This window comes from Galeopterus variegatus, unplaced genomic scaffold (genome assembly GCF_000696425.1).
Source record: "Galeopterus variegatus unplaced genomic scaffold, G_variegatus-3.0.2 Scaffold12535, whole genome shotgun sequence".
Taxonomy (NCBI): Eukaryota; Metazoa; Chordata; class Mammalia; order Dermoptera; family Cynocephalidae; genus Galeopterus; species Galeopterus variegatus.
This window is the reverse complement of record NW_007738646.1, coordinates 23006-36342: the sequence shown is the minus strand read 5'-3', so window position 1 is coordinate 36342 and position 13337 is coordinate 23006. Positions and strand designations below refer to the sequence as shown.

Here is a 13337-nt window from a genome sequence, read left to right as displayed (position 1 = left end):
AATGATGGTATCCAACTGCCCACCTATTTCCACATGGATGCCTAATGCGTACCTTAAACATCACAGGGCCAAAACAGAACCCTACGTTCCTTTCCCAGCTCCACGCACTCGTCTTCCAGTCTGTAAATCCTTCCTGAGTTTATCTTTGGTGTGCCTATTTTACTACATGCCCACTATCACCTAAGCCCAAACCAACTTCATCTCTCACCTTGCAACGGCCTCCCAAGTAGTTTCCCTGTTCCCATCCTTGCTCCTATAACCTATTAGAACTCCCAGTTCTTTCTCATGTCAATTGAGATAAAACCCACATTCTGACCCTGGCCTCCCAAGGCCCTAAGAGATCCGGCCCTTGCCAGCCCCTCCGTGGGCCCCCTTTAACTGTCTACTCCTATGTTCCAGATTCTCTGGCTTCGCTTCTGTTCTTCTTTGTACCCTCGGAGCTTGTTCCTACCTCTGAGCCTTGGCCTTTGCTGTTCCCTCTGCCTGGAATGTCAGGTCTCAGCTCAAATATCCCCTCCTCAGACCAACCAGGTAAAGCAGCAACCTGCGCCTGCCTAACCCGTCACCCTCCTTCAGTTCTCTGCGTAGCCTTTATCACTAGCTGGCTCTGCATTTCTCTGGCTCCTTCCGTTATTCATTTTTCGTCTTCTCCACTGGAATGGAAACTCCATAAAAACAAAACGCCCTTCTCTTTTCTCCAGACCACCCCAAGCCTAGCACAGTGCCTGGCACATGGTGGGTGCCCAAACCTAGGTGTGGAAGGAAGGATGGCGCATTCACGGGAGAGTGTCCGAGCGGCTCAAGTGTGTGTGCCTGCGTGTCTCCGTCAGTGTGGACGCGCGTGTGTACACACGCTGGGGAGGCCAGACACGAGCGGACCGCGGTGACGGGGGAATTTCCTCCTGCGAAGAGGCCAGGGGAAGGCCGTGCTGGCCGGCCTGCCCCAGAGAGGAAGGCAGGCCGGGGTCTCCGGGGGTAGATTACCGGTGGGAGACAGCGAACGGGGGTCCCCGGAGAGGACGACGGGTGGGAAAACCGGACAGGCCGAGGAGGCCGGGAGGGGGCAGTCCTCAGGTCCCCTCCGTCACGCCTCCCGGCACCCGGGCCTGGGCTGGCCGACGTGGCGGAGGCGGCGGCTGCGCTGCGGTCGGGCGGGGAGGGAGGGACGGAGGCCGGAGGCGGGACGGAAAGTTTATCGCGCGGCCCGGGGAATGCGCGCCCGGTCCCCTAGTGCCCCCAGCACGCCGCGGAGTCCCGCTCGCCATGGGTAAGTCCCGATCGGGCTTTGCCACCGGGTGCCCGGCCACCTCCGGGGTGTCCACACAGTCCCCGCGATCCGGTGAAGGCGCGCGCCTCCGCCCTCGTAATAACTTCGTATAGCATACATTATACGAAGTTATACGATAATAACAAAAACTACTTCATTGCATTGTTTTAAGGATTAAATGTGTTAATAAATGCAAGGTGCTTTGAACACTGTTTGGCACATAGTAAGCCCTCAGGGTTTGTTTGTATAAATAGGACAAATTCCACAGTACCAGGAAGGGTTTCTACCTTTTTGCTGCCCTCTGGTGGCCAGTGAACATAATGGAGGACTTAAAACACAAAGTTGACCCCTCGTGTGCTGGACACAATGTAGATCAGATGATGATGATGATGATGACAATGATGACGATGACGACAACACCGATGATGACAGAAGTGCTCGCTTATTTCATTTAATCCTCCCAGTAACTCTACCGAAGTAGGTAAGGATCATTATACCCTTGGTATAAAGAAGAAAATTGATACTGAGAAAAAATTCACTCGAGCCTCCGCAGCGCCCCGACCCGCCGGCCGGATGCCGCCCGGACAGCAGGCCTGGCTGGGGCTGGCAACGGGCTTGACGCGCTTCCTTCCATCCTCCTTTCTGCCCAGGAAAAGTCGCTCGAGAGCGCTCCTTCCTCGATATGAGCGCTCTCTCGGGCCCTCTAGGAAGCAAAGTCATGAATCAAGTCGCTGAGCGCTGTTGTCCCCTCGCCACTGTTCTGGGCCTGGGGATACCGCCCTGCACAAAACAGACAACCCCCCTGCTCTCGGCGTGATTCAGTGGAGAAGAGACAGAGCAGGAGATGCCGATACAGAACTGGGACAGGGGGAAGAGAGTAAGGGATTTCTTTGTTGCCACACAGGACTGAGGCTTCTACTTTTCTCTCTGGATTCAGAAGGCTCGATGGGTCATTAGGTCATTCTTTAGTGAGCGCCTACTATGCGCCAGACATTGGTGTAGGGCTTGAGGATTCAGCAGTGGACAAAATAGACAGCAATCTGCTCTCATAGAGCTGACATTCTGGTTGAGGAGCTGGATAAACGAGTCCTTTCAGAGAGAGGAGGGGGGCTGTGGGACACATGAAATGAGGTGGTGTGAATTCGGAGGGATGAAGGTCCTAGGTAGGTGGGCAGGGTGGGCCTCCCAGGGTAGGAAGCACTGGAGCTGAGACCTTACTCATAAGAGGGCCTTGATGGGATCTGGGGGAAGATTTTCCAGGTGGCAGGAACAGCAGGTGCAAAGGTCCTGAGGCGGGAGTGAGCTGGCATGGTCCAGGCCTGTGGCTGGGGCACAGTGGGCAAGGAGAGAGGGTTCAAAGGGATATCACAGAGGTGAACAGGGCTCTGTAGGTGAGAAGTGTGGATTTTATTCCAAATAACATAGGAAGCTGAAGAAGGGTTTTAGGTAGGAGTGGGGGATGTGACCTGATGGAGTTTGGACGTGTTGTCTCCTCCAAAACTCATGTGAAAATTTGATCCCCAATGTGGCAGTGTTGGAAACTGATTGCGTCATGGGGGCAGATCCCTCATGAATGGATTAATGCTCTCCCTGAGGAAGGGAGGAGTAATGAGTGACTTCTCACTCTATTAGTTCCCGCAACAGCTTGTTAAGAGAATGAAGGGATAGCAACACAAAACGGACTAACACATGACCTGAATTATCTTTTAAAAGCTCTCTCTGTGTTGTTCTGTGGAGACTCATAATAGCTAGCACTGGCTATGCGAGAGCTAGGCATGTGACGTAGATATTGTTATCCTATTTGTAGATGGGGAGGCTCAGAGAGGTTAAGTGAGTTCCCCAAGGTCACACACAGCTATAGAAAGGAGAAACTGAACGGACTAACACATGACCTGAATTATCTTTTAAAAGCTCTCTCTGTGTTGTTCTGTGGAGACCCATAATAGCTAGCACTGGCTATGCGAGAGCTAGGCATGTGACGTAGATATTGTTATCCTGTTTGTAGATGGGGAGGCTCAGAGAGGTTAAGTGAGTTCCCCAAGGTCACACACAGCTATAGAGAGGAGAAACTGGGATGGAACCCCAACACTCTGGCTTCAGTCTGCATTCCTAACCACTGTACTACCCAGCCTCTTTTGCACAGAGCAATGACACACTGGTGACCAACTCCAACTCTGACTTCAGAGTTCATCCTCTTAACCTCCATGGCACATTCCCCAGAGCTGGAGCCTGAGCAAAACTAAGGCCCAGAGAGGTCAAGGTTCTCCCAAGGATGCTCAGCTTGGCTCTGGCCCCTTGCTCCTGCCCCTCCTGTCCCTTCTGTCTCTCCTAAGTTAATTCAGCATCTGTTTACTGAACATCTATTGTGGGCAGAGCCAGGGTTGGAAGTGGGAGGGCAGGGACGAAATAACTGCCACTAGTCTGTGTCCTCCCCAGAGTTCCCAGGCTACTCTTTTCATAGCAAGGTCCAGGGATTGGGCTCTACAGAGACTTTAGCATCAGAACTGAGCCTCAGTTCTCTTCATTTTGTCATGAACTGAGACAGTCTGTCAACTTCTCTGACCATCAAATCATCACTCTAAAATACCGTTATCACAGGGCAGCCATGCGAATGATGTGAGAAAATGAACTTAAAGTGCTCAGTTCACCACCTGTACGTGATAAATGGGCAGTTAATTTGAGTTTTTATTTTTTATTACACCCAGCGTTGGGATTCTGGGGTCAGACTGCCCAAGCTTAAATCCCTGGTCTGTCGTTTACTAACTTGGGTCACCTTGGGCAAATGTGTTCATCTCTCTGTGCCTCAGTTGTTTTATCTATAAAGTGGGAATGACAATAGTGCCTGTCATAGGGCTGTCATGGGGATTAAGCCAGTTGATACAGGTGTGGCCCCTGGAAGAGTGGCTGGCTACAGCAAGTGCTCTAGGTATTAGCTATAATTGCTGTTGCTGGGACGTTTGGAAGCCTGCCCTCTGGGGGAGGATATTTGTACAGTTCAGTTTCTCCCAGCTTCTCCCTGGAGCTTCAGTGGAAGCCATGGCAAATCTGTGGTGCAGGAGGGACCCAATGCATTGTGACTTCTGGTTGAGAAGCTGCTCTAGTATCACCAACAGAAGGCACCCTGGGACTTGCAGCTGGTGCTACGTGCATCCTAAACGTGGGTTCTCTTCTCTCCCCCTGCCCCTGACTCTCTCCCCGGGAAACTCTGTCCTCCACTGTGGGGGGCTTAGAGGATTAAGGGATTTCCTCCAGTGTGAGACATCTTCACATACAACCTATATTTGGACAGATAATTAATAGAAATGAAGAGCAGTTGTTAGATCCAGGCCAAGTTGTCCTAATTTGGGGTCACGAACCGGCCATCCCTATATGGGATCCGAACCCGGGGCCTTGGTGTTATCAGCACCGCACTCTCCCGAGTGAGCCACGGGCCGGCCCCCTCAAATTCTGTGCTTTCAACTCGATTGCCTCACATGGCCTGGGAGAACCTTCCTTTCTGGAAATAAACCTCAGGAACTGAGGAAGGTGGTGCAAAGAGAGGTGAAGACAGAGCAGGATAATCTTCCAGGAGGTTTCCTGGCATGGTCAGGAACAAGAAGGACAAGGCCAGCCAGGGAATGGTAGGGGGTCATTCTGGGCCAGGGGTAGAAGGGGAGAAGGGTGAGGAGTAAGAGGGGGGATGATTCCTCCACCTATGAAACTCCTCCCTCTGCACAAAATTGCCTAACAGATCTGGAAGAGGCAGGAGTTGGAGAAAACAGAGAAAATCATATTACACTGAGGTTTAATAATGGATCTGTTAGAGTACAGCCTGTGGAGCCAGACTGCCTGGCTTTGAATTAGGCTCAGCTGCCTACACCTTTTGACCTTAGGCAAAGCATTTCACTGCTCTATCAGCTTATTCATTTATAAATAATACAAAAGCCTACTCATAAAGTTGTGGTGAGAATTAAATGAGTTATTAAACTTAGTACTCAAAGCAGTTCCTGGTCCAGAGAAAACACTAAATAAATCTGGCTATAGTATTATGAAGGTTCTCATTGGGTCCGAGGTGAGATTGATACTGCTACTTTCAGAAATATAAAAGTTTAAGTGTGTTGGGCCGGCCCGGTGGTGCACTCGGTAGAGTGCGGTGCTTGGGAGTGCGGCAGCGCTCCCGCTGAGGGTTCGGATCCCATATAGAGACCAGTCCACTCACTGGTTGAGTGCGGTGCGGACGTGACACCGAGGGTTGCAATCCCGTTGCCGGTCGCGGTACGGGCGGGACACTGAGGGTTGAGATCCCGTTACCGGTCACGAAAAAAGACAAAAAGGAAAAAAAAAGTTTAAGTGTGTTAATTAAAAATTCAAAGTAGCCTGTTCAATGGCACTGTTGATATGGTAGCCACTGGCTACATGTGGCCATTTTTTATATGTAAATTAATTAAAATTAAATAAAATTTAGAATTCAGCTCCTTCATCACATTAGCCACATTAACTTAGTATGCACATGTGGCTAATGACTACCATATCAGACAGCATAGGTATAGAAATTTCTATCATTGCAGAAAATTTTATTAGACAGTGCTGCTCTAAGAAGAAAGGAAATAGAATGTATAACATTCAAATCAGTGGGGAGAAAATGGAACAAACAAATTTTAAAAACACCTTAATTAATCCATCAAAAGCAGAACTGGGGGGGAAAAGAAATATCTTTATAACACAGTAAGCAGAAGATAAATGGCAGAAGCAAATTCAATCATATCAGTAATTGCAATAAATGTGAATGAGTTCACCTTTTTTTTTTTTTTTTTTCAAAAGATGACCAGTAAGGGGATCTTAACCCTTGACTTGGTGTTGTCAGCACCACGCTCAGCCAGTGAGCACACCGGCCATCCCTATATTGGGGGGGAAAAGAAATATCTTTATAACACAGTAAGCAGAAGATAAATGGCAGAAGCAAATTCAATCATATCAGTAATTGCAATAAATGTGAATGAGTTCCCCTTTTTTTTTTTTTTTCAAAAGATGCCCAGTAAGGGGATCTTAACCCTTGACTTGGTGTTGTCAGCACCACGCTCAGCCAGTGAGCACACCGGCCATCCCTATGTGGGATCCGAACCCGAGGCCTTGGTGTTATCAGCACCGCACTCTCCCGAGTGAGCCACGGGCCGGCCCTGAGTTCACCTTTTTAAAGCAAAAACTCTAACTGAACTTAAAAGCATCTGCTTTAAGAAGAGATGCATAACAAATGACTACAGAGGTAACCTTTTGGGTTAAAGTGGTTTGAAAATGCAGAGACTCCCCGCAGTACTCGGTGCAGGAGGGAGAGCTTACTGTCACATGACTAAACATAGGCACCTCTGGGGTGAGTGAGTTTCAGAAGCAGGAGAGGGAGATGATGGGTGTTGAAAAAGTCTAAATCTAACTACAGCTGCTATTCATGCCACAAACTGTTGAAAATGCCCTGATTTTCTCTTTCCCCTGTATCTACTTATGGCCCCTTTTCATTCCTGATGTTGTTTGTATTTCTGTCTTTCTCCAGGATCATACTTGCCAAAACATTATTTATTTTCTTAGTCACATCAGAGAACCAACTTGAGTTTTAGTGATTAACTATCCAGCTGTTGGGGTTTTTTTCCCCCATTTCATTAACATCTGCTTTTATATTCATTAATTCCACTTGCTCCTTAGGTTCATTTTGTTGTAATTTTCCTAGCTTCTTCATTCAAAGGCTTAATTAATTTATTTTCAGGTTTTGGTGGGGGGTTCTGATAAAAAGTCATAATTTTCACCTGATTACCTCTTTGACCACATCTCACAGTTTTTATGTGGCCCTTTTATTCTCATTTAATTCCAAATAGGTGGTTATTTCCATTTTATTCCTTCTTGGGGTGTGTGTATGTGGGATGTGTGTGTGTGTGTGTTGATGTTGTTTTTGCTGTCTTTTTGTCTCTCTGAATGAAAAACGCATGGTTAAAAAAAGCTTGTGTGTAATACCAGGAACAAACAGGCTGTGCTATTTCGCACGTTCCTATCCCAGATCTGCAGAAAAGAGTGAAATAAAGTCAGTGTCTTCTTCCTCTCAGACTCTTAGCACGAGCTGTTGCAGGCGTGAGCTTTGAAGGGAAGCCAGAGATGACACCAAGCTTGTGTTTTCTTAACCAAGTCTAGAAATGAACAGAAGGACCAGGCAGCAATACGAGAGTACTTCAAAAAGTTCATGGAAATATTCATATTATCTTTCAGTTCTATTTTTCCGTAAACTTTTTGAAGTACCCTCATAGGAGTCGTGGGAATTCTCCTTCAGCACGCTTCCTATGTGCCAGTAATCTTTCTCTACTGAACTCTTCCAAGAGCCAGTGAGAAAGGATATATTAGACCCATTTTATAGATGAGGAAACTGAAGTTCAAGGAGAAGAAGTGACTTGCCCAAAAGGTCACACAGAGCAAGTGGCGGTGCTGAGACTAGAATGCTGTCTTTTCAGTCCGAGTCCTCGTTGCCCTCCACTGTGCTGAGCTGTCAACACCAGCAGGTCATATAACAACTTAGAGCAGCATTTATGGAACCTTTTCATAGATTCATCTTCCCATCAGCTCTGGAAGCAAGCAGGGTGGGTATTATTGTCCCCATTTTACATATGAGCAAAGTGAGACTGAGAGATCTAGGGTAATAAATAGATGCAGCTGAGGAAAGCTATCCACAAACAAGTAACAGAGAAGTTCAGGAATATCCTTAATAACCAGAACTCTCAGGTAACTGTAATTCTTAGGGCTGGGGTGGGGTGGAGAGAGGAAGAAGCAAATGACAAGAACACAAAGCTACCAAAACAAATGCAAACAACACACAAACCTTTCACATTCTCACATTCAGCCTAGGATTTTCTTCCTTCGTCATTAGTTTAAATGATAAAATGGGAGTAGTAAAGCACTGATTTCTTTGGACTTAGGGAGGATTTTACAGAATTATTATTTTTGAGCTCCTCATTTATTTGTCATTATAATTATTTGCCATCTCATTATAAATATTTATCTATTTTTATTTCTCATCTTTAACCAATGGCCCACTTGGATATCTAGGACTAAAAGCCCCACAATTTAAGGTGCAGAGATCTGAACCATCATGCGGTATAGTGTTTCCTAAGTAACGAAGCAGATGGGTCATGGCCTCTCCTGATTTCCACTAACTGTCCTTCATGCTTGCTCATCATGCACTCAGAAACCTCTAACTATTCCACCTTAAAGGAAAAAACATGTTTGTATGGTTACTTTGTCTATTGGTATTCTTAAAAATAGAAGTCAAAAAGATCTTTTATCAATGTGTCATGATCCTTTTGGAAGAGACTGATCTAGTAACATTTCATATTTCAGTTGTCCATTGTTGTGTAACAAAACACCCCCAAATTTACAGTCATCTCTAATAACAAATATTTTATTATCTACAATGGTTCTCTGGGTTGAATGGGCTCAGTTGGGTGGTTCTTCTGCTGCTCTCACTTCAGGTCTCTGATGAAACTGCAGTCAGATGGCAGCTACAGTTGGAATCATCTGGAGGCCCATATAGAATACTGGGATGGCTGAGCCTCTCCCTGTCTTTATTGTTTAAGGGTTTCTACCCATGTTTTCTCCACGTGGCAGGGTAGCCAGACTTTTTACATGGTGGCTTAGGGCTCCCCAAAAAACATAAAAGTGGAAACTGCTCAAATCTTAGGCATAGAACTGGCACAGTGTGACTTCAGCCATATTTTGGTGGTTAAAACTAGTTACAGAGCTACACAGAGTCAGTGTGAGAGGAGACCACATAAGGGAATAAACACCAAGAGTCATGGTTCGTTGGGAGTCATTATTACAGACTAGCTCCCACAGTCCAGAAAGGGAAAGAGACTGGCCTAGTGTTACATAGCAAGTTAGTTGTCAAAACAGAAAAGAACCTTAGTTTCCTAATATAATATCTAATGCATTGTCTTTCCCTCATTGCCATGCATATAAAAATGACTTGGGACTCCTACAAGTTCCTCATTTAACAAAATAAATATAGTTTCCTCTCCCACCAAAACTAAGAAAGCATACGTTTTAAGGGTACTCTCAACAAAGATGGAGAAGGTGCAGGTTCATTAAGTGAATCTGGAAATTCTGTTATCTGGTATATTAATTTGGAGCTTTTTAATTGCAATTTACATAAACCAACTCAACTTGGCATGTTGTAGATGCCAGATAAATAAATTTGGATGGAGGAATGGGTTTGTGGATGGGTATACAAAGGGTTGGAATACAAAGACAGGTGGATGAATGGATGGATTTGTGGATAGATGGATCAATAAATTAATGGATGGTTGAGTGAATTAAGGGGTAAGTAATGGATGAATATGTGGACGGATGGATGGATGGACAAATGGATGGGTAAATAGACGGAGTAGATGGATAGATAAATGGAGGGAATGAGAGACAGGGGAGGTTAGATGGATAGATGCTCTGGCAAGGAACCATTCTGAACTCTGTCTCTTTCACTTTTGTTCTCCAGGTTGTCCCCCACCTGTCCTGCCCCTGTGTGCCTCTGTGTCTTTGCTGGGTGGTCTGGCCTTTGGTTATGAACTGGCAGTCATATCGGGTGCCCTGTTGCCACTGCAGCTTGACTTTGGGCTAAGCTGCTCAGAGCAGGAGCTCCTGGTGGGCAGCCTGCTCCTGGGCGCTCTCCTTGCCTCCCTGGTTGGGGGCTTCTTCATTGACCGCTATGGCAGGAAACAAGCCATACTTGGGAGCAACTTGGTGCTGTTGGCAGGCAGCCTGAGCCTGGGCCTGGCTGGCTCCCTGGTCTGGTTGGTCCTGGGCCGCTTGGCGGTTGGCTTTGCCATCTCCCTCTCCTCCATGGCCTGCTGTATCTACGTGTCCGAGCTGGTGGGGCCACAGCAGAGGGGAGTGCTGGTGTCCCTCTATGAGGCAGGCATCACCGTGGGAATCCTGCTCTCCTACACCCTCAACTACGCACTGGCTGGTGCCGCCTGGGGATGGAGGCATATGTTTGGATGGGCGGTCGCGCCTGCTCTCCTGCAATCCCTCAGTCTCCTCTTCCTCCCTGCTAGTGCAGATGAGACTGCAGCCCACAAGGACCTCATCCCACTTCAGGGAGGCGAGGTCACCAAGCTGGGCCTGGGGAGGCCACGGTACTCCTTTCTGGACCTCTTCAGGGCACGGGATAACATGCGAGGCCGGACCACAGTGGGACTGGGGCTGGTGCTTTTCCAGCAGCTAACGGGGCAGCCCAATGTGCTATACTATGCCTCCACTGTCTTCCACTCAGTTGGCTTCCATGGGGGATACTCAGCCGTCCTGGCCTCTGTGGGGCTTGGTGTGGTGAAGGTAGCAGCTACCCTCATCGCCATGGGGCTGGTGGACCGCGTGGGTCGCAGGGCCCTGTTGTTAGCTGGCTGTGCCCTCATGGCCCTGTCAGTCAGTGGCATAGGCCTCATCAGCTTTGCTGTGCCCATGGGCTCAGGCCCAAGCTGCCTGGCCATGCCCAATGCCACCAGGCAGACAGGCCTCCCTGGAGACTCTGGCCTGCTAGAGGGCTCAGCTCTACCTCCAATGCCGAGAACCAGTGAGAACCAAAGGGAGCCAGTCTTGTCAGCTGCTAAGAAAACCAGGCTGCATCCTGGAGCCGGAGAACCCTCAGCCCCTCCCCTGCCAGCCATGAGCACTTCCTTGCCAGCTCCCACTGTGCCCACCCCAGAGCACGCACCACTGCGCTGGACTGCACTGGTCTGCATGATGGTCTTTGTGAGCGCTTTCTCCTTTGGATTTGGACCAGGTGAGTGGAGTCTTCATGCAGGTGACTCTGGAACCTTCTACCCATCTTAGTGGGAAATTCCAGTCAGGGTCTCAGCGGGAGACTAGAGGTGAATTGACCATGAAGCTTCAGGGCTCCTCCCAGGGCTAGTTAGGCTAGGGCCTAACTTGATGTTTGTAATTTTTTTTTTAATGGCCCTCAAATCATTTAAGCCTTAGGCCTCGTAAATCCTGGATCTGCCCCTGGATAGCTCAATTAAAAGAGCTTACTGAAAGGGATTTATTGAATAGGGTGAAAACCAACCATCCCAGTTTTCCCAGGACTGTCCTGGTCTTGGCACTGAAGGTCTTGTGTCCCAGGAAACCTCTAGTCTCGGGCAAACTGAGGCTGTTGGTCACCTGCACGGATCCTCACTACGGTGTTGGGGAAGCAGCTGGGGAGTATTTGGTGGCAAGAGCCTGACATTCGGCCTGAATCACGTCGTTGGGAGGCTGCCTGCTTGACCCGCTGGTGCCAGCCCGCAGGTCTCAGCCCCAGCCCAGGAGCCCTCCTGCTCTCCCATCCTAGTGACCTGGCTTGTCCTCAGTGAGATCTACCCCGTGGAGATCCGAGGGAGAGCCTTCGCCTTCTGCAACAGCTTCAACTGGGCCACCAACCTCTTCATCAGCCTCTCCTTCCTCGATCTCATAGGTAAGTCCTCTGACCTAATTCCTGGGCCCATTCTTTCTAGACCCAGAAATAGTTTCCTCCACACGGAGCTGGTGCTTCTGTATTTGTAGGGTTATAAGTGACAGAAAACCCAATGCACACCAGCTTAGGAACAAAAGGGAATATTTTGTCATAAATCACTGAAAGGGGGATGGTCAGCTTGAAGCACAGCTGATCCAAGAGTCTCCACCAAAAGCAGCGGCCACTTTCCACTCCCTCCCAGTGTGGCATCCCACTCTGGGGGCTTCATCCCAGGCAGACCCACCTCAGGGTGGCAAAGATGGCCACCAGAAGCAGATATCAGAAAAGAGAGCACCTTTCCCAGTAGCCCCCCACCCAAGGCCTGGACGACCCTCATTGGCTCAGCAAGATCACGTTCCTACCCCCAAACCTATCACAGTAGCTGGAGGGTGGCTATTCTGATGCCTGGGTGGGGGGCATATTCTCACCCTGGAGACAGGGGATGGGGGGTGCCTCTCCCATGGCCTGGACCAACGGTGGGGGAGGGATGGTTCTCCAGAGAAAAATTGGGGTGCTGGTATCAGAAAAAGGGGGGAGGGGTGAAAGATGAATGCAACAGATAACATGACCGACGAGGCTACCTCATTCTGGACCCATCAGTGAGTGGGCTGGCTTTACTGGCATACTTGGGAGTACAAGCTGAAGGAGAGGAGAGGAAGGGCTGAAGCATCCAGTCCCCTTTCTCCAGGAAGCCATCTCTGATTAGGGTGTGAGGGGACAAGCCCTGGTTGGGGAGCTGGGGGCAAGGGGTCTGGAGACATAAGTGTGTGTCTCTGCTTCCCCCAGACAAGTCTATTCTCTTTTCTGTGGCCAAAATTCCTCACTCTAAACCAGAAGAGTTTTTTTTAATTTTCCTATTTGTAGCAGCAGAACTATTCTTCAAATAAAACTTTATGCAGAAACTCCATGGAAGTGTCCAAGACAACATCTAGAGCCCTTAGACATACTGAAAATTCTCCAGGCCAGATAATAGATGATATTCTACACTGGGTACTGGCAAGAACTCATCTGAGACCAGCAGGCACAAGAGCTGCAGTGTTTATTTGCTCTAAACCAGCTTAGACTGGCTCATGCCCACCTGCCAGCTGGAAGTTCTTCTCAGACCTAGTTGGGTGACATCATCTCTTCCTCCCTAGCCTTCCAACCCAGTCTGAGGGGTGGTGGGATGGCGTGGAAATGATATGGGTTCAAAACACCAGGGAAGGGACTCTGAGATGCTGAGATACTCATGCCCTAGGCCACTGGTCTTTGCTTGGCCTTGCTCATCTGAGCCAAAGTGGGCAGGGCTCCTTCACTGTGAGCCTCAGCGTGCGGTTCTTAGGGTTCAGCCATTTTCCTACTCCCTGTGGCCAAGAGTCAAAAGCATAGCCACCTCTGGGGGACTGTGGGAAACACTGGCGGTAGAACCTGCCCATCATAACTGTCTTCCACCCCTGTCTTAGGGAATCCAAGCTTCTCCCTGCTGCCTCAGTCTTCAAGCATTTCCCTTTATGTGAAATGAATGAGTCAGTGAGGAAGGAAGGGAGGGAGGGAGGGAGGGAGGGAGGGAGGGAAGGAAGGAAGGAAGGAGGGAAGGAG

At 48.7% G+C, this 13337-nt stretch overlaps 1 protein-coding gene across 1 annotated transcript in view; it reads left to right on the top strand.

Annotated features, from left to right (window-relative positions):
• The first annotated feature begins 1263 nt into the window (after positions 1-1263).
• SLC2A10 (solute carrier family 2 (facilitated glucose transporter), member 10) overlaps positions 1264-13337 on the top strand; it is a 19084-nt gene continuing 7010 nt past the window's right edge. Inside the window, exons 1-3 of the mRNA XM_008563087.1 lie at positions 1264-1363; positions 9768-11051; positions 11598-11720. Coding sequence (XP_008561309.1) covers positions 1264-1363; positions 9768-11051; positions 11598-11720 — 1507 coding nt within the window. The remainder of the gene's footprint in view (positions 1364-9767; positions 11052-11597; positions 11721-13337) is intronic.